This window comes from Falco punctatus (genome assembly GCF_963210335.1).
Source record: "Falco punctatus genome assembly, chromosome: 1".
Taxonomy (NCBI): domain Eukaryota; kingdom Metazoa; phylum Chordata; class Aves; order Falconiformes; family Falconidae; genus Falco; species Falco punctatus.
Genome location: NC_137580.1, coordinates 79,585,047 through 79,607,110, shown reverse-complemented (window position 1 = coordinate 79,607,110; position 22,064 = coordinate 79,585,047). Strand labels below are relative to the sequence as shown.

Below are 22,064 nucleotides of genomic sequence, written 5' to 3'. Positions count from 1 at the left end.
AGTGCCTCCTAAGCAGCTTGGTTTCACACCAAGACAATTTAGGCAGTTTCTGCTAAGAGTTTTTATTAGAGCAGGCCTCATCTCTTCTAAGGAATAAAAATGCTGATAGACATACATTGAAGGTGCAAGTATAACACTTTTTTTTTTTTAAGTGCTTTACAGTGTGTATTGCAGATGGGCTCTGTTATCATCAGCAAAAAAACCCGACAACCCACCTGTAAATTTGATGTAAAATGTGTAACACTTAAAAGCAGTAACAATTTTCTAGACTAATGTATTTTTCCTACTGCAGGGTAGGATTACATATAGTATAAATCACACATATAGAGAGACTTTTTTTTAAGGGCACATACTAAGTTCTTCTACCATACCCAAGATTCTGGATATGGCTTCTGTTATCACTGAACTTCAGCAATAATTCCAAGATCCAAAGTTCCTCTGTCAGTCCTGAGAAGAACTTTATTCTGCCTACCACACAACTCCTGTAAAGAAGTCCTATTTAAATAAGGCTAGGGTTTAACCACAAGGCACCAACTTTCCATTTAATGCAACGGTCATACCTAAAATTCAGAATGGCATATTAGTCTCAAACTCTTTAACATTCAGGTCAGTGCTGTACTTTACAGTGCAGCATAAAATACTCCAACTTAATTGTTGGTGACCAGAAGTCACTGAATTGGTTTCCCCTAAGTTTACATCCCATTATATGCTGGTCCTCCTCCACCTTCAGGCACTACCCAGTTAATGTTCTGACTTGGGTCTTTAATATCACATGTTTTGCAGTGGACACAGTTCTGAGCATTTATCTGCAGTCTTGATCCTTCTCCTGTTTCCAGAGGAATATATTCGTAAACTCCTGTGAAGAGCAAAAGAGAGCTATCACTTCACTGAGCAGTTTCCCCCTGCATGTATGCTCTACTACTGAAAAGCTTACTACTCTACTACTTAGCAAGCGCAATGAGGGAAGTGTATTACTAGTGTGATTCAACTACCTTCTTCTGTGTAGTAATCATTTAATCTTCAAAGTACTGGGCACTTTATCCCTGTTCTAGGGGGAGGATTTGAATAGTATACTTGAAGTAAGTAGTAGGCCAGGTGAGCTCTTCCCGAAGTAGTCTTTCATCTTGCAATAACAACTCAGAGACATATTTTTATTACTTACCTGCTGGACAAAACCTTTGTTCTGGTCCATCGAACACAGCCAGATTCCTGCTCACAGGGATGCTGTCATCTTTGAGAGTTAAATGAGCAGGCTGGTCGTGTTCGTGGTTTGTGCCACTTAAAGCCACGGACGACAGGAGATCAAAACTGATTTTTCCATCAGGCTTTGGGTATTCGATTGGCGTGCAATCTTTGGCTGGCTTGAGCTGAGCAAAATCCGGTCCTAAATATATTTTAATAAATAAAGTTTCAGTATAGAATTACTGTAATTTGCAGTTACTCAAAAACAATTTAATTAAGCTATTTTAACTTCCCTTATCATCAGAATGAAGTATTTAATAAAAGGTAGCCTTTTTCATGAAACAAAAAACCTATGCTGAGTAGAACAGTGTTTTCATGTCTTCACTTACATTATATGCTAGGTAATATGACAAAGTTGGCTTCAGTGCTGTATCATTGCTTTCTTTCCAACACTTTAAGGCCTTACCACTTGACCGAACGTGCTCTACACAGCTTCGACTAAGACCAGAAAAGACTGACATACAAATCTAGTATCTTCTTTCAGGAGATAATGAAATTACCTGGATGTTTTAACGTCCATGGTTCCATTCCTCTCAGTATCCAATAAAAGATACCCGTGTATATCATTCCTCCGTACACACCAAGTATGCTGTGGCAGGATGGTCGGATGTTTCTAACTGCGTACAGCTCTTTCCAGACCCAGGACTTTTTCAGGTTCTCTTCATATTCTTGTACATCAAGTCCTAAGGCAGTACATACTTGTTAGGTACCTACAGTACATAAAGACTATCCTTGAAATAAAAAAATTACTGAATAAAAGCAATTGTTAGCAACCAAGGCAGCAAAATGAGAATTTCAGAACAATAACCAAGGAATATACTAGACAACATATCTCAGCCTCTTGAAGAGACCCGTTTGTTGGTGGGTACCAGCAGATACCTACTGCTCCATTGTAGTCTCTTAAATCACCCACAGGCAGCGTTAAATTGCCTCAAACCTCAGCAAAATATAAAGATAACCAGGCAGGTGGCTGTACTGGCACCTCTACAGGAAAACAGCCACTTGCTCATAGAATCTAAAAATTGACCAGGAGAATTTACCTGTGATCCAAGAGTCAGGTCTGTAATTTCAACATTGTCAAGTTCAAAAGCTTTTTCTTTACAGATTACACAATCACAAACATTCTGATTTCAGTAACTATGACTACAGCCCAATACATGATGCCAGTGCTAGAGAACGTTTTTTTCTTCCCTTTGTAATCAGCAAGTGAACAAGACACATTAGACTACAAGCTTTTGATTTAAACTCTTTGTATTCTTTACAAATACTAGATGCTGCACACTTGACATGACACATCTATTGCAGTGTAGTTAAAACGAAGTAATTATCTTACAAAAAACATGTTTCTTCAAATGACAATTTTCTGAGAGCTTCCCCCTCACCGTTCTTCATTACTACTGTATAGGAATAGATGTTCTAAATAATAAGTTTTAAGCCTTGTCTATACATGAAAACACAGTTCCTATTTTCTGTCTCACATAAGGCTCTGGAAAAAGCTCATTACCTACGTACAGAGAAGAAAGCGGGCTGTAATATTCTACAGTCTTGACAAAACTGGAAACACCATAAAAAACCTGTCCATAATGAAACAGGAGTGGCACACGACCCAGGAAGCGTGTTTATTGTTTCAGATGGGTTGCAAGATTTTAATCTGTTGTACTCGTTGAAGTTTTAATTGTTCAGCATACCCTCCGTGGCAACGTGTCATTACACCTGCTGCAGCTGAATGAAAGCTCACTAGGACTGGGTCCACCACTACAGAGAAGATATTTCTAAAATAATAATCGTGTGGCACCAATGTCCATCTCCAGAATAACTGAACCACACTAATTTTCTGATTTATTTGCATTTCCAACTCATTCCTTCACACATTTAGTTACTGCTAAGCTGCTGGAGATTTTAATGGAACACAAGGTAACTACAAACCAAAATACAGTGATCTTACCTATTGTCTTTGATTGGAGATTTTCATTGATTAATTGGCTAAAGATGGCTTCTGAAGCCAACATGCCGCTTTTCATCGCAGTATGTGTCCCTTTGATCTTAGGAACATTCATGAGTCCAGGACTGCAACCAATTAATAATCCACCTGGGAAGGTGAGTTTGGGTATTGACTGAAGAGGAAACAAAGAAAGGTGTTTTATTTTGTTCTGTTCTTTTAAAGTGAAAATAACATTCTCCACATGAAACTGGCATTAGGCTTGAGTGTCCTTTACATTTTTAGACTTGCACGTGCACTATCTAAAAATACACCACAGTCAGTCCATTTCATCAAGGAACTTTGGCACAGTAAGCAGGTAAGAATACAGACACTGTACCAGGGCAGAGTATAACATCATGACAATATTTTCCTTATATCCTCTCTCCAGCTGCTTTATCTGCAACAGGACTGTGGCAAAGTCAGCCACTGATACTATTTTCTTCCTTCAAGTTTCTATCAATTGGTTAAAAAAAAAAAGACACATTTGTGTTCCTGCTTTCCACACACTAAGCTGTATGCATCTCATCTTAGAGTTTATTACTTGGTGGTTTTCCACAATTTTTTTCTATGAAACTGCATAGTGCCCTCCCTGTCTGTTGTCCTGTCCCCGCCCTCCCGCTCCCACTTTTAAGTGCTTGACTTTGCAATTTTGATAAACAGAAGAAATAACAGCTATGTAGATGTAGTTTTATTAAACTTCATCCCCTCCTTCCACATATCCAAAAAAGCTACAAAATCAGGGAAACATCCAAGAGCTCACTTGCTCTCTCTCACACCAACTTGGCATCACTAGATGTCAAAGACTAAAGAACACGATCATAAGGTTACTCATGACAGACAAAAAAGCTGAGATTGATGGCAATTTTATACACCTATTTGATGCAATACTGTCACCAAAAAGAAAACTGGAGCTACAGAACAACTTACATAAGAATATATTCCTGGATGCCAGTGATGCAAGTGAGTCAGACTGCTACAGTTATTAATCCAACCAACACATGCAAAAGAAGAGCTAATCTTAAAAATCTTCCTAAGTGAATCATCAATAAAGCTTTATTTTACTGAAAGCATGTATTAAAAAAAAAGCCATTTAAAAGTATGATTTCATCATTAACCAGACAATTCTATCTACAGGAAATAAATAAAAAACCCCAACAAAATAACCCACACTTTTATATTAGGAACTGTGCACAGGGACATGTTATTTTAAGTCCAGCAAAGAAGTCCAAAGATCGGGCAGAGATGTGCAAGAGCTGCAGTCCTGCTGTCTAACTTAGCACAAACAATGTCTGTACTTAAAAAATATCATGTTCTTTCAGCCATATGTTTTGAGCAGTATAAGGAATATGCAACTGAGGTCACAATCTGGCTACTTCTTCAAAGTCAGAAATTCAGTAATGACCATTGCAATAAACCAGGGCACAAGATGGAAAGAGAAGGCCCTCTTGTATAAAAGTCTAGATTAAAACATCTTGGCATTTTGTATCTCATCTGTGTCAATAATGGACTAACAATTGTTTCTGAACTAAGCTAGTAACACAAGTGTGTTACAACATGATGTGACAAACTTCCACTTCAGAGCGAACAAAGTAATCAATCTGCAACAATATAACCAAAACTACATTTTTAGTCACATTTGGTTACAGTTGTTTCCTCTCTTAGGCAGGATCCAGAAAGATTACATGCCCAGCCAGCATGGGTTTATGAAAGGCAGGTGCTGCTTGACAAACCTGGTCTCCTTCTACAACAAGATGACCGACCCCTTGGATGAGGGAAAAGCCGTGGATGTTGTCTGTGTGGACCTTGGTAAAGCCTTTTACACCGTCTCCCACAGCGTTCTGCTGGAGAAACTGGCTGCTCGTGGCTTGGACAGACGTACTCCACGCTGGGTAAAAAGCTGTCTGGGCGGGCGAGCCCCAGGAGTGGTGGTGAGTGGGGTTACACCCAGCTGGTGGCCGGTCACACGCGGTGTCCCCAGGGCTCCGTGCTGGGGCCCGTTCAGTGTCTTTATGGAGGGCCTGGCTGAGGGGATGGAGCGCAGCCTCAGCCAGTTTGCAGATGTCCCCCAGCTGGGCGGGAGTGTTGGTCGGCCTGAGGGCAGGAGGCTCTGCAGAGGGTCTGGGCAGGCTGCACCGATGGGCCGAGGCCACTGTACGAGGTTCCACCAGGCTCAGTGCCGGGCCCTGCCCTTGGGTCACAGCAACCCCCCGCAGCGCTACAGGCTGGGGGAGAGCGGCTGGGCAGGGCCTGGGGGGAAAGGGCCTGGGGGTGCTGGCTGGCAGCCGGCTGGGCAGGAGCCAGCAGGGTGCCCAGGTGGCCAGGAAGGCCGGCAGCGTCCTGGCTGGTGTCTGAAACGGTGTGGCCAGCGGGGCAAGGGCAGTGACCGTCCCCCTGCGCTTGGCACTGGTGAGGCCGCACCTCAGGTACCAAGTTCAGGTTTGGGCCCCTCGCTGCAAGAGGGACAGGGAAGGTGCTGGAGCGTGTCCAGGGACGGGCAGCGAGGCTGGTGGGGGGGCTGGAGCACAAGTCTGATGAGAAATGGCTGAGGGAACTGGGGTTCCTGAGCCTGGAGGAAATAAGGCTGAGGGTAGACCTTATTGCTCTCTACAACTAACTGGAAGGAGGTTGTAGTGATGTGTAGGAGGTTGTGTTGGTCTCTTCTCCCTAGTAAAAAGTGACAGGACAAGAGGAAACAGCCTCAGGTTGTGCCAGAGAAGATGTAGATTGGATATTAGGAAAAACTTCTTCACTGGAAGTCTTGTCAAGCATTGGTACAGGCTGCCCAGGGAAGTGGTTGAGTCACCATCCCTGGAGGTATTTAAAAGACATGTAGATGTGGTGCTCAGGAACATGGTTTAGTGGTGGACTTGGCAATACTAGGTTAATGGTTGGACTTGATGATCTTACAGGTCTTTTCCAACCTAAACAATTCTATGACTATATTTCATTTAGAAAATAAAGTGACTATGTCCGAAGATTTTTAGTATGACAGAGCCTAAGTCCAGCAAATCTCAGCAGCCAGTAATCAGCAAGATAGCAAGGCTTTTCTGTCCAGCAAAACTTCTGGCTTTATCTAGCTTTATTATAGTTCAGTTGTTTCCCAACCACATGCAACTCAAATCTAAAGCACTAAAAATATTGTTACAGAGAACTCAAAGTAAAGAGCTTCATGAAAACATTACCTGGAAACCACCTTCATTTAACGCTCTGGCACCATAGGCAATCCTTGTTCCACCCTCCAAAGTAGGCTGTACACTAGGATGGTGCTTCCACCTCTGAAATTCCCTAAATGGATTCAAATAGGGATTTTGATAATCTAAACCAACCTTAAAAAAACCAGAAAAGTGCAATATTAATGAAAATAAAGTATGTAAATTCCACAAAAGTTTGAAAAGAAAACAATTGCCTATTACCACATCAAGTCTTTAAATCTGTTTTATACTAAACTAACCTTAGGATCTTTCTACTTAAAGAACCTACTGCCAAAAATACGTACTATTAGCGGAACAGTAGAAGCAAATCTGAGATTTTGCTGCTACAAAACTGTTCCCTGCCCTATCTGAAACCTGAAGCATGGAAAACATTTAATTGCATTGTAAGCAACTTCCATCTGTCTTTGAAATAAAACAGTGAAATTAAATTAAGCATGGTTTAACAGGCAGGATAAGCAAGAAAACTAGCAAGAAAACTTGTTTTGTGTTTCAAAACCTCTTTGCCCTAGAAAAGCTCGAAGGAGAGGAAAAGAGTTATTTCTAGATTGTTATTTCTAGGTCGTTATGTTCACATGTTAACCAGTTCTTCACATCATCTAGCTGAGTCAATTATAATTTTCAATTAGGTGAACCATTGTAGTAAAGCACTGGGGAGCAATGATGAAAGCAGCAAATGGGGGAAAAAGACTGCCAATTGGCTGGATGCCTGGGATTCTTATCTTATACATTCGAGAATTTGCCCAAAGATAACCTCTGCATTTCCCATGTTTAATACATTCTTTAAAAGGACTTATGTTGCCCAATTTTCTCTTTTGAGAAAGGGGTTACTTCCAGTTCCTGGAAGCTTTATTTGAGACAAATAAAATATATCATGAGTCAGCAACCATAAGTACCTTGATTTCTCTGGCAGCTCGCTGCTTTTAGGGTACTGCTTGCATCTACTTTCCTTGCTAGATAAAGTTAATGAACAATTTTCAAAGTAAGTACAAGATAATCCTACTACAAGAATCAGCTCAGACTGACATAGGTATAAAGTTCAGAGACAAAAATGCCCTCATATGCTCACAGAAAAGCTGATTTTCTCCTATCTGGACATAATACGAACATTACTGATTACCAATCTCTGTAAGAATCAAAGCTCTTTACCCTTCTAAAAACAAACAGAATTTGAATGTCTATTGTCTGTACTTACTAATTCCAGTATTGGAAATCTGCACAGGACAGGTATGCACAACTGAGAAAAGCTAACAAGTTTTTTTTCCACTGTTTCTTACAAAACAGTTAAGACAAAAATATAACTTTCACCCCCAGAAAAACACTCTGGAATCCTTCTGAAATCTAGGAGACCAAAGCGTCACCTCAATTCCATGCTGCTGAAAGTCCAGATAGCGTGCCTGACTCTTACACCATCTGTGTGTAAAGCACATGCATGGGATAAAGAATACATGCTTCGTTTCGAACTGCAGGTGCTAGGAACACATTTCCTACCATCACTCCATCCATCACTGGCTGGCAGAATGACACAACACCGTGTCTCTAGTCATCCCGACGCTTCTGATAAAGAGGCAGTAAGAAAGAAGCTGCTGCCTGTCCAATTCAGAAAGGCAGTTGCTAAAGATGGCAAGGTGAACGAGGGTGAATAATGGTAAGAACAATCAAGAGCTCAGAAATGCAAGGCATGCTTCTTGTGGAACTGCAGAATGCTTCCACTTTACACCCTTCTATCATAACATGGAGTTACACCCAAGGCTGGCACACAACTAAGGAAATGGAATTGCACAAAACCTATGTGATTTAGGCATTACCTAACTTGCAAAAATTTTGCGAGCAGTTTTGCTTGTTTGGTTTTAGCTTTATCAAAATTGGTTTGCAAAAAACCTTATTTGTAAGTTTTTAGTTTTGTTCTTAGTAAGAAGCACTGGAATAAAGACAGATTAACACGACAAATTGACCTTTCCTAACATGGATATAAGCACACTTAAGATTAAGAAAGTACTAAATCTGGTCTGTTGCTGTTCTTGTGTTTTCATCTTCACATTGAAACAGAGAAAAGAAACTGCATAAAATGAAGAGCAAACAACAATAAACAAGCATAAAAAAAACCAACTTCACTTACCACAAATCCAAGAGCAACTAAAGGTTCACTCTCATTTAAGTGATAAAGAAAGGATCCTCCATATGTATGTCTGTCTAAAGGCCAGCCTACAGTATGTTCTACTCTTCCTGGTTTCCATTTCTTTTCATCAATAGTCCATAACTAAAATGAAGATGACCAAAAAATGACTTTGTATTGCAAAGTAATGGTCTTTCAATAACATAACAAACACAGAACTGAATATAGAAGAATATCAATTTACTGCTATGACCAATGCATAAATTCATGCGGCAAAATACCAAGTATACTTGTTTTGTATTACCATTTAAGAATTTCCTAATACTTCTCTCTTTGAAATGGTGCACATCAGGAAAGCACTGACAGGCTCCAGTACTATACCCAAAATTTCCATTCAACTACAATGCTTATATTGACTTTTTTCTTTAAAATCATCAGTTTTTCATATGAATCACTGCAACTTCCTCACAAATTTTTCAAGGTCAGGCTTAACAATATGCCTCAGTTGATCTAAATATTTGCTGTCAAACAGGTTGTCCTCTTTCTGCTCTCTTCTGCACATCTCTGCTCATCTGATCCACAGCAAACTCACAGAAGCATCTTCATGTCTCCGCTAGTGAATAAATTTTCTGCTTATTTCACAAAATGTCTCTTCACCGTGGAATTATGTGCCAGATGCAGTCTATTGACAGAGGGCAGCTGAGCATCATTAGATCAGCTCAGCATCATTAGATCAGCTCAAGCATGGAGGGTACATAGAATGGTCTGGGCTGGAAGGGACCTTAAAAGATCATCTAGGTCCACCGCCCCTGCCATGGGCAGGGACACCTTCCACCAGACCAGGCTGCTCAAAGCCCCATCCAACCTGCCCTCCAACACGTCCAGGGATGGGGCATCCGCAGCTTCCCTGGGCAACCTGTTCCAGTGCCTCACCACTCTCACAGTAAAGAATTTCTTCCTGATATCTACTCTAAATCTACTCCCTTTCAACTTAAAACCATTACCACTTGTCCTGCCACAACATGCCCTTGTAAAAAGTCCCTCTCCAGCTTTCTTGTAGGCCCCCTTTAGGCACTGAGAGGCTGCTATAATGTCTCCCCAGAGCCTTCTCCAGGCTGAACAACCCCAAGTCTCTCAGCCTGTCTTCACAGGAGAGCTGCTCCAGCCCTCTGAGCATCTTCGTGGCCCTCCTCTGGGCTTGCTCCAACAGGTCCATGCCCTTCTTACGCTGGGGGCCCCCAGAGCTGAACTCAGTACTCTGGGTGGGTCTCATGAGAGCAGAGCAAAGGGGAAGGATCACTTCCCTCGACCTGCTGGTCACGCTTCTTTTGGTGTGGCCCAGGACACAGTTGGCTTTCTGTGCTGTAAGCACACATTTCCAGGCCGTGTTGAGCTTTTCAGCCTCCAACACCCCAAAGTCCTTTTCCTCAGGGGTGCTTTCAATCCCTTCTCTGCCCAGCTGGTATTTGTGCTTGGGATTGCCCTGACCCACGTGCAGGACCTTGCACTTGGCCTGGTTGAACTTCATGAGGTTCACATGGGCCCAGCTCTCAAGCCTGCCAAGGTCCCTCTGGATGGCATCCCTTCCCCCCAGCGTGCTGACCACACCACTCAGCTTGGTGTCATCAGCCAACCTGCTGAGGGTGCACCGATCCCACTGTCCATGTCACCGACAAGTATGTTAAACAGTGCCAGTCTTAATACACACACCCCCCACTCCCCCGCCCCCCAATGCCATGCCACTTGTCATTGGTCTCCACTGGGACATCAAGTCATTGATGGCAACTGAGTGTGACCGTCCAGCCAATTTCTCATCCACTGAGTGGTCAGGCATCAAATTCATGTCTCTCCAGGTTACAGACAAGGATGTTGTGTGGGACAAATGTGACAAAAACTTTGTACAAGTCCAGGTAGATGACAACAGTTGCTTTTCCCTCATCCACCAACTTTGTAATGCAGTCGCAAAAGGCCACTGAATTTGCCAGGCACAATTTGCCCTTAGTGAAGCCATGCTGGCTCTCACCAATCACCTCCTTATTTTCCATGCACTTCAGCACAGTTTCCAGGAGGATCTGCTTCATGATTTTTGCTGGCCACAGAGATGAGACTGACTGGCCTGTTGTTCCCCAGGTATTCCTTATTTCCCTTTTAAAAACGGGCGTTATGTTTCCTCTTTTCCAGCCAGTGGGAACTTCACCAGGCTGCCACAGCTTCTCAAATACGATGGGTAGTGGCTTAGCCGCTTCATCCACCAGCTCCCTCAGGACCCAGGGATGCATCTCTTCAGGTCCCGTGGACTTGTGCACCTTCAGGTTCCTTAGGTGGTCTCAAACCCAGTGTTCTACAGTGGGCAGTTCCTCATTCTCCCAGTCCCTGCCTTTCCCTTCTGTGACCTGGGCAGTGTGGCTGGAGCTCCTACCAGTAAAGGCTGAGGCAAAAATGCTGTTGAGTACCTCAGCCTTCTCCATGTTCCAGGTAACCAGGTTTCCTGTTTCCTTCTGGAGAGGGCCCGCATTTTCCCTTGTCTTCCTTTTATCACCAGTGTAGCTATAGAAGCTTTTCTTGTTGCCCTTGATGGCCCCGGCCAGATTTAATTCTATCAGGGCTTTAGCTTTCCTAACTTCATCCTTGGATGCTGGGACAATTTCTCTGCATTCTTCCCAGGCTATGTGTCCTTGCTTCTGCCCTCTGTAGGCTTCCTTTTTGTGTTTGAGTTTCTCCAGGAACTCCTTGTTCACCCATGCAGGGCTCCTGGTGTTTTTGACCAATTTCCTCTTTGTTGGGATGCATCACTCCTGAGCTTGGAGGAGGTGATCCTTGGATATTAAACAGCTTTCCTGAGTGCCTCTTCCCTCCAGGGCTCTATCCCATGGTACTCTACCAAACAGATCCCTGAAGAGGCCCAAGTCTGCTCTCCTGAAGTCCAGGGTAGTGATCTTGCTGTGCACCCTCCTCGCTGCCCTAAGGATCTGGAACTGCACCATCTCATGATCACTGCAGCCAAGGCTGCCCTTGAGCTTAATATTTGCCACCAGCCCCTCCTTGCTGCTGGAAACAAGGTCCAGCATGGCACCTCTCCTCATGGGCTCCTCTGTCACCTGGAGAAGGCAGCTATCATCTATGCATTCCAGGAACCTCCTGGATTGCCTATGCCCTGCCGTGTTGTCCCTCCAACAAATATTAGTGAGATTGAAGCCCCCCATGAGGACCAAGGCTTGTGAACATCAGGCAGGTCCTATCTGCCTATTGAGGGCCTCATCTGCTCAGTCTTCCTGGTCAGGTGGCCTGTAGCAGACCCCCACTATAATGTCAACTGCCCCTGCCCACCTTTTAGTCATGACTCATAAGCTCTTGGTCAGCTTCTCTTCCATCCCCAGGTAGAACTCCATGCACTCCAGCTGGTCTTTGATACAGAGGGCAACAGCCCCTTCTCTTCTCCCCGCCTGTCCTTCCTAAAGAGCCTGTCCTTCCATTCCAACACTCCAGTCATAGGAACTATCCCACCATGTCTCCATGATGCCAACAAGATTGTAGCCCTGCAGGCATGTGCACATCTCTAACTCCTCTTGTTTATTCCCCATGCTACATGCATTTGTATAGAGGCATTTAAGCTGGGCCCCCAATGAAGCTGACTTACTGGCTGGAGCAGCTGCAATTCCTTTGTGCTGCTCTTAAAATGCTCTCCTGCTGCCCTGCCATCCCTCTCCAGGCTCTGGGCATGTCTTGCTGGCACTGGCATCAAACTGGTAGGAGTGGGATGGACCGAGGTTCCTGTCCCCCAGCACCTTCAGTTTAAAGCTCTGCTCACGAGCCGGCAAGCCTATGATCAAAGATGTTCCTCCCAGGCTCTGACTGGCAGACCTCACGAGCCTCTAGCAGAAAAGGTTTCTCAAAGTGAGATCCATGGTCTAAGAAACCAACCCCCTGGCTGTGGCACCAGTCCTGTAATCATTTGTTGGTTCACTAGATTTGACTGGCCCTTTCAAACCTCTTCCCTTTGACCAGGAGGACTGATGAAAAAACTACCTGTGCTTCAGAGTCCCTTACCACCACTGCCAGGGCTCTGTAATGCTTTTACTACTCCTCAGACTGCTCCTGGCTGTATCACTGGTGGCCGCGTGAAACAGCGGCGGCAGGTAATAGTCAGTGGACTGTAGAAGGCTTACATCAATGTTCCATTTTAGATGAAGAGCCAGATTCTTTAGCTGGACTCCTGATTCCTCCCACTTACTGTGCTTTCGTTCACATTGTACAGCAACCACGGAAAGCACGAACTGGATTCCTTTCACATGAAACTAAACTGTACAACAGGCTCCAGAAGCCCATCTAAAGCATCCCAGTCATGAAAGGGCACTCAGTCCACAGGACTAGGTCAGAGCTAGTCCAAAGTAAAAATAAACCTGAAATGTGCATAGCATGGGTATCAGCTCATCAGCACAAACTATTTCACTTTACAGATCCATTCCTATTGGACTGTACTAGTTGCTGAAGTAGTCAGTCTCATCTGGAAGCAAAGGAACTCTACAGCAAAACCCTGCTTTAACGACAACTTATAGTTTTAGTTACAATTTCTAATACCTGTCATAGATTTCCAGAGTGGTTATTCTCTACAGAAGTGTAAACTAATTATTTAACAAATATTTTGTAGCTGAAGCACATGCTTGAAGTAATAAACGAAGAATACATTATAGTCAAACTCTGAACGTATTCTAAATAATACAGCTCTTTTTCATGAGGGGTATTTCCTTACTATGAAATATTTTAAAAAGGAAACCTGAACTCTATTCCAATTTTATAAGCCCAGTGAACAGATTTTGGGGGGTGAAAAAATAGCTCACCCAGAAGGCACTTCCAAGATCATGACTCACCACCTGGAACAGTTCTTTTCTATCACCCTCTCTAATTAACATACAGAAACCCCACAGAAAGCCCTTCCACCCCTCTTCAGGTACTAAAACGCCTTAAAACTAGGCAGCGTGAATCCCTGCCTCATTTAGTAAAAGTGCTGAAAACAGGTTTCACAAATGAACGTAATTTGAAATCAAATTAACATAACAGAGTAGATTCACAGGTACCTCTATAACACAGACATAAGAGGAGAAGCAGCTGAAATGAAACAATCAACATTCAGGGAGCATCTTCTCTGATCCGCTTTGGAATAGCAAAAATTCTGAATTCTGAAAGTGTAACTCAAAATCTATCATTCTAATGGCTTACTCAAATTAGCTTAAAAGCAAATAAAAACTACTTTACAGTGTAACAGTATTTTCCTTAATTGTTAAAATTACGCAGGTGATACCTCTTTCAGTCCAATGCCATAGCTCTGGGGTTGACACTTCTCCCTTAGATTGTATTTTTTGTACAGCTGTTTGGCTAGATGTCCGTGACAACCTTCAGCGAAGACTGTGACTTTAGCATGAAGTTCCAAACCTCTTTCAAAGGTAGCCTGAAAAAGTAGAGCATTTCATCATCAGTTAGTTCTGTGCCATGTTGAACTCACAGCAAGAAGATGGAGGGCAATAAAGTGACTTTATACTACTTTGTGGCACTGCCCAGAACCCATAAACCATTGCAAGCTATGGCTCTAGTCCAGTTGTCTTTTCCACCTAACCATGATGGAACCCTGGCAAATCTTGTAAGGGGACTGCAGTAAAGCAGCAGTACAGTGAATGGCCATTTGCTACTGAAAAAAGATCTTTTCCACATTGGGGGATATTTGCATCGCATCTGGTCGTTCATATGGTGCAGAGTCACATATGTGCCCTGACAGAACAAAGACTCTTAACCTGTAACTTCACACTTCCATTTTTTTTTCATGAACTCACATCACAATAAAACATTGTGCCCCACACATACACATGTATATGATAGAGGCTAGACAGAAACACCAGATCAGAAAAACCAGCATCACCCCTGCCCCCAAAAGAAGCCACTACCTCAAAATGAAGATACTATAATATTACACCAATCTTACATGTTAAAACATATAGTGAAAGTAAAATAACATTAAGTATCATTACAAAAAAACTTTCTTATCAAAAATTCCAATGAAATTGAGAGTAAGATAAGGGGAACCGGCATACTTGTATATGAGCATGTCACTTTTATACGTGAGTGCACTGGATTGGAATATTACTAGATTAAATTTACAATGTAAGGATACAAGATTCTAAATATACGTAATCTTGCAGAGAAAACCCTAAAACTTTTTAAAAAGAGAAAAGCTTGATTTGAGTCAGAAAGTTTAATGTTGAAAAAGATCATGCAAACAGTTTTGGATGAAGATATCCAGCAGACTCAATAAAACCATCTCAAGGCAAGCCAGCATAAGTCCAGGAGCAGCTTATTGCTTTGGTTTTGAATTGTCTTTCAGGTGTGATCTGCCTGTAACTTACTGGTTGGAAACATCTGAAAGGCTAGCAAATGAAAGTGTTCCCTCTGGTTGAGCATTACCTTTAAACAGGAGTTACAAGATTTTGCCAATTTTTTTTGTAGTCTTTGAATTTCTGATTCAGTCAACCTGAACGTGAATTAATCTTACAGAACACTTAAAGAACTACAGGGAGTTACTACTTGATCTAAAGATTAAAAATATATATTGTCCAATTTGAAGTAGATTTACAGAAAATAAACCAACTAACTACAACTGCACACTGTAACCATCAGAAATTCATCAATCTGTCACATTACTGAAATGTTTCAAAGTTGTATGTCATGGTTAACATCTTTCTCCAGGTTCTACGTAAGAATTAACGTGCAACTTTTTACTATGTATTTTTACCACTGGCATTTTTGTTTGATTGGTGCTGACTGCAAGGTGAAACCCTATTCATTAACCACAGTCTATTTGATTAGGCTCTGTATAAACACATTGAAGATATTCTTGCCTTGAAGGTTATACAAACTATGTGTATTTGCCTGAACCTTTATACACTGGAGGCAATATCAGCTGACCTAACTGACAGCTAGAACACTAGAATACTCAAAAAGCTGCAGCAGTGGCACACTAATGACCTACATGAAAAAAGTTAATAGACACATTCTTCAGAAAAAATAGAAGAAATTCTAGGTTTTGAGGATGCTTGAAAATAAATAAATCACAGTTCCTTCCCATTTTAAAACAAAACCAAACGCCCAATAAATTTACATTACCACAGAAACTTTATTTTTTATTACTTGCGCCTCCTACTGGGCAAAACGTATACCTGAAAATAACAGTGCACCCATCCGCTGCAGGAGACAGGCAACATTATACTGGAAAAAAATATTACTTTTCCCTGCCATCACTTCCTCCTCCGTTTGCTATATTCCCTCAAAATAAGAATAAATCTTTACTTCTCATTCCCCGCCTTAAATGGGAAAAACAGCCCACAATTTTATGTGAAAGTAAGTATCTCTTTGAAACTCTAAGGAACTAGTAAGAAACCTCATAAAAGAAAGTAAACCTTAAGAAAAAACCTGTACCCATAATTTCCACAGCCAAATAAATTCCACGTGAAAGTTGTTCTGAGGTGCCAAACTGTCCCTAATGTATGGCAGAGAAGCAACACGCTTACCATAGGTTCTGTATCCCACTGAAAGTCGAAGTCCAACACCTAGGGCTGGGAGTCACCTTCTGGATACAGAAATGTGACCCACCAGGAAAAAGGTGTAGAGATTCACTGTGTACCTTGCCCCAGCAAGGTAGACAGACTGTCAACAAATACAGCTGCAGTTGTAAATATCAAAAACCCCAAAAGAGCCAGAAGCACACTCCCTTATACATTGCTCGTTACCAGCTGGACAACAGCTTTCTATTTCACCTTCGCACCTTTCTTTTCGAGGAGTTCCTGGAATCCTTTCCTTTGTTTCCTGACTTCACACATGCCAAAACACCCTTACAGTATTTCCTTCAAGTCACCCTCAAACAAACCTTTCTGTGAAGGCTTTTCCTACTAATCTCAGAAGAAGTTTACAATGTTCTGAGACCAGAACTTTCACAGATATTGATCCATTTTATATACAGAGAGGGAAGACAGGTACAGAATTTTACATTTTTCTTAGGCTGCAGCAAGACTACTGATGCAGTAGAAGCAGATACATCACAATTTCCATAATTAGACTCTAGTTATGGGGAAGATGCCTACTTACTTTAGGTGCTCCATCCTTTCGAATGCCTACATCATTAGTTGCTACTCCTTTCACGCTACCATCTTCATGAAAAAGAACCTTTGGAAATATTTAAACAAACAAAACACATTTTAATGATTTGCCATTTTAGTCCATTCATAAAAAGTTCTAATGCAGAACTTCTAACTAAGCCCAATGTCTTTAATGGCCAAACTTGAAGATTATGAATTTATTAACATACTGTACGATCCACTTGCACTTTGCTGGATCTGGGCCAGGGAATTTAGACACTGAAACACAGTTTTCACTACACACGTCTGTTAAGAGGAATGTTGTGAATATACAGGTAATTGGGAGTGGAAGGGGTTACAAAAATGCTTGTCATATACACACTGATGTCATTACCTCAGCGGCTGCATAGCCTGGATACAGCTCAACACCCAAAGCTTCTGCTTGCTCACCTAGCCAAGTCACAAAGTGGCCCAGACGTACTATGTAATTTCCATGATTAACCATCGGAAGCCCTAGGCAAACAAAACACACACACATAAAACATAGAACAGTAGGCAAAATAAAAGAAGTTGCATACATCAAGATGTCATTACTTCTGCGACTACTACCTTCACAGTAACGTCACGCATTACCACAGACATCATCCACATTCTACATATACTTGCTGCACTATGCTGAATCAAAATTGTTTGATTCATGGAAAAGTTAAAAAAGACACAGAGAAAGATGACTCTCTATCACCTCATTAAACTTTACCTGGAAGAATTGGCACTGGAATTCTAGATTTCTTTGTTAAAATTCCAAACTTGTCTTCGGTTACAGGAGTATTAAGTGGAGCCTACATTAAAAAATGGAAATAGAAACAGTACTGAGTGTTATGCTTTTCTAGCCAATCCAACACAAAATGATAAATAAAATCAAACAAACTGGCAGCTGTAAGGGTTCAATAAAGCACTTCTGTAGGAAGGTATCACAGAAGAGAAGATAAGGTACTTTATGAGGCAGTCAACAGGCAAGAGTCAACACAACTACTGAGGTAAAAAAAAACGGAACAAGTACTTACAAATCACTTTTATAGTTTGTACACAGGCTTGTACTACATCAGTATTCTAGACCTTTCTAAAGGAGGCAGCTCAACTTCCATATTTATCCCAGTAAGACAAAACAACTAGCTGATAGACCACTTCTTGCAGGTCCCAGGTGACAGCAGGCACTGGCTGCAAGTCAGGTGGCTGCTCAGGCAGAGATGGTGTCCTGGTTTCAGCTGGGATTGTGTTTTCTTCTTAGTAGCTGGTGCAGTGCTGTGTTTGGGATTTGGTGTGGGAACAACGTTGACAGCACATGGATGTTTTCAGTTGTTCCTTGGTAATGTTTATACTAAGTCAAGGACTTTCCAGTTTCTTAGGCCCTGCCAGCAATAAGGCTGGAGGGGCACAAGAAATTGGGAGGGGACACAGCCAGAGCAGCTGACCTGAACTAGCCAAAGAGATATTCCATACCACAGAACATCACACTGAGTATATAAAGCTGGGAGAAGAAAAAGAAAGTGGGGGACACTCGGAGTTATGGTGTTTGACTTCCCATGTAACCATTATGCCTGATGGAGCCCTGCTTTCCTGGAGATGGCTGAACACCTGCCTGCTGATGGGAAGTGATGAATGAATTCCTTGCTTTGCTTGTGTGCACAGGTTTTGCTTATTCTATGAAACTGTCTTTATCTCAATCTATGAATTTTCTCACTTCTGTCCTTCCAATTCCCTCCCCCATCCCACTGCAGGGAGTGAGCAAGCAGCTGCAAGTGCTTAGCTGCCAGTTAGGGTTAAACCACAACAGATGGTGGCTCATTTCTTGTTATCCTCCCTCCTAGAAGCATCTTAGGCCTCCAATACATCACTATGTCTGCACAAAAGTCAGCATGTGTGCCATTTTCTGACACTACAGAGAACTACTGTACAGAAGCAGTGAGTCTGACATTGCCAAGAACTAACCATATTACGGCTGGTGCATGGGAGCTGGATTCCGCACAAAGGCAGTAAGTGTAGTGCATCCCAGGACACATCAGACATACTGCGTATCTGCAGTAAGACTACTCTCTAAAACAGCAAAGGCCACAGCATATCTGTGTAGATATAAAACTAGCACTGTTGAACTAAAGGAAACAGACTAGAAAGAAGGTAAGGTTTTTTTGGTTTTGTTAGAACAACGTATTTCAAAGCAGTACAAAGTGCCAAAGGTACCAAGGTACTAAGTCATACCAGACTGAGTCAGATACAGAGTTCGTTACAAGCTGGCAATTTCGGTGTTTACATACTCATACATACCCCCCGCTCCTTCCAGTCCGGAAACAGTTCTTCTAAGGATCTTGGCTCAAGACAAGCACCAGACAGTGTATGCGCACCGATCTGGGAAGCCTTTTCCACCAGACAAACACGTATTTCTTTGTTGTGCTCAGCAGCTAACTGTTTCAGTCGAATAGCTGCAGAAAGACCTGCAGGGCCTCCTCCAACAATGACAACATCAGCTTCCTCTGCAAATCTTTCCATATTTACCCCTTTAATAGAAAAAAAAATAAAACTATAAACCATTCCCTCAGTCTTCTCTCACTAAGCCTTGTTCTGTGGTACTGGCTAGTGGGTAACCCAGAAGTATTACTTTGCATAAAAGGAGGCTAAATATTAAATGGAATCCCCACTTCAGTGCTTGGAAACGCGAGAAGGACATTAGCACACCCATGTACAATTAGGTCTTTTAAAGTTGTAAGAAGATATACCACAAAAAAATACACTCAATCTCTATGCACCATAAGTAAACACCATCTAAGAATGTTCAGCTGAAGAGCCCAGTTGGTTAGGTGTATCAAAGACACTCAGTGAAACTCTAGGTAAAGGAGAAAAAAGAAAAAAGACTCTTAATTAGAACACGTGACATTATTTTACACTAAATTAAATCTTGTTGTGATGGTAACTAAAGAGGTGCGTATATACTTTCTTTCAATAACTCAGATCAAGTTTAATCTGATGCCATTTCATAGCACTAAAGACATACATGGTGAGATAGCAACCACAACATTTCTATTTGGAGTATTAGTACTGTATTTAAGAGTACAGGATTTCTGTAAAAAGAAAGAAAACCAGCCACACGTTTCAAGGTATTTAGAACGGAGTAATAATACTGAAGAAACTTTTCAAAAATGCGTTTTTTTGCATACCCTCCCATCGTTTGTCTTTGTCCCGAGGATGAATTGTATAGTGTGTAGTTATGCGAGGCACAGAGGCAGTAGATGCACATCTTGCGATATGCAGTGATGGATGGCAGTCTCTCTTTATCAACTTTAGAGCATGAAAGCCCTGACGTGCTGCAAAAACAAGAAACAAATTTGTCAAATCAGTAATTTTCCAAATATTTTGACTTTTCAGAGACACAAGTGGCACAACAAATATAACAACTCCCCCTGAAAAGACTACTAGGTGATGTGAAGATGAGAAACCATAAACACAGATTTTACCATTCAAGTTAGGAATGCACTGTATAATTTTATATCGGGAGGGAAGAGTGAAGAGCTTCCCCTTAAAGCATTCTTCACAAAATACCACTCAATACACTGGCCCACCATTTCTGACAGCAGACATAGGATAACATGCATGAAACACACAGATGAACCACATTTTAAGCTCCTACTTAATTTTGAATTTCATTCAAAGTGACCAAATAACTGTAGAGATATGACATGCAGGTTCATCTCCTCTGACATCTCAACACATGTTGAGACACACAGTTTGGGCTACTGATATACCAGACAGTTCATCTAAAGTCCATGTCATGGTCTACAATAAAAGCTCAGATGTAAACCCAAGTATGCTTTAGCCAAAGCTAGAAACCGTAGATACAGTTAAACTTTACCTTCGCTGCAGATACATTAATTGTTGCAAGAGCAAATTAGAATTTCTTTTTAAGCAAATGGACCGAATGGAAGATTTATTACGTTGCATTCTTGTCCCGATTTCCCTCTTCCACCAAAAAATTACAAATACGCGTGCAATTTGTACTCAGAAAACGGGTACGGTTCGCACCAAAACTATAGTTAAAAGGTCTACGAACTAATGCACCTTGACAGGGACTTCTCCTTCCTTTAAGGCTTTTCCCTTCTCTAATTTCAGGGGTGAAGAAAGAGAGTATTGCATTTCAAGTATTTCTGCAAAATTACACCAGTAGTATCCCCAGCATCCTAGGACTGAAACGCTTTGTTGAGAATGGTGAGTGGCAAGGCCAGCACAAGCATCCTCCGCTATAACGCCCCACAGAGCCAGTCTTGCTGCTGGTCTCCATATGCAAGGTAGTAAGTGCTGCCTGTGCTGGTTTCTTAACAGCAATTTTGTACTTAACCAACGTAACATAAAAGTTATTATCATATAACTTCGTGACTCTTAATTATCATTTACCTGCAACCAGGCAGGACCCGGGACCAAGGTATTTTGTAAGAGTGTTAACAACTACACCTCCACATACATACCAAACCACACCACCTTAACTGGATTTTTGAGGTATTTTTATTTGAGCACAACTGACGGCAATACGAATTCACACAGCAGAGTTAAAACCCGTCACTTATTTCACACACGAGCGATATTCAGCTCGGCACACGCCTGACAGCCCCAGCGAGGCCCGAGCCCCGAGCGGGCGGGCCGCTCCCGGGCAGGCTGCTCCCGGGCAGGCTGCTCCCGCGGGGCGCCGGGCCCGACCCGCCCGCCGGCCTTGGGCCGCGCCGGCCGCGGGGCTAGCCACCTCCTCGGGAGGTACGTCCCGGTCCCACGGCCCTCCGGCGGCGGCCAGCACGCCGCCTCTACGCTTACCCCCTCAGCACGGGCACCAATTCAACGACTTCACTTCGCCCTTTGCGGCTGGTGGGCACCCAGCGACGCTCCCAAAACAGCCGCACGCTCCGTGCGCCCGTAACGCGCCGGGCGTGCTCGGGCAGCGCTCAGGCCCGGCTCGGCCCGCCCGTCCCGCCAGCTCGGGCGGACAGAGGCTGCCGGGGCAGGGGGAGCCCCGCCGCCCCACGGCCCCCGCCCCACGGCCGCCCGCCAGCCCCGCGTCCGGACACCCGGGCGCGCCCCCGCCACGACCTTTGCTCTCCTTCCGCGCCGCGCCAGCCGCCCGCCCCGCCGAGCGGCGGCTGCCCCAGCCCCGTCCCCTCGGGCCGCCCGGCCGCCCCCGCAGCCAGCCAGCGCGTTACCTCGGCTAGAGGCCGGGCAGCGAGCGAGCAGCATGGCGGCGGCCCGCGAACCCCCCAGCGCCCTCCGGTCCCCGCGACGGCCCTGCACACGCCCCCCGGCTGCCCTCGGTCGCGCCTGCGCGCTCGGTGGCCGGCGAGGGGCCACGGGTGCCGCCCCGCCCC

The 22,064-nt window shown here is 43.2% G+C and overlaps 1 protein-coding gene across 2 annotated transcripts; it reads right to left on the bottom strand.

The window, feature by feature from the left end:
* Nucleotides 1-433: 433 nt before the first annotated feature.
* On the bottom strand, nt 434-22,054 carry ETFDH (electron transfer flavoprotein dehydrogenase). 2 transcript variants are annotated; one of them, XM_080377743.1, is made up of 13 exons: nt 21,903-22,054; nt 19,878-20,024; nt 18,991-19,220; nt 17,426-17,507; nt 17,063-17,181; nt 16,679-16,756; nt 13,848-13,994; nt 8,552-8,692; nt 6,406-6,549; nt 3,188-3,356; nt 1,743-1,925; nt 1,163-1,384; nt 434-856 (listed from the first exon to the last, which is right to left on the bottom strand). In XM_080377743.1, the coding sequence occupies exons 1-13, from the start codon at nt 21,934-21,936 to the stop codon at nt 693-695; spliced, it is 1,860 nt and encodes a 619-aa protein (XP_080233869.1). In that variant the 5' UTR covers nt 21,937-22,054; the 3' UTR covers nt 434-692. The 2 variants fall into 2 exon arrangements, with proteins under 2 accessions (XP_080233869.1, XP_080233870.1); XM_080377744.1 differs by lacking the exon at nt 21,903-22,054 and adding an exon at nt 21,520-21,826.
* Between the last annotated feature and the right edge of the window lie 10 nt (nt 22,055-22,064).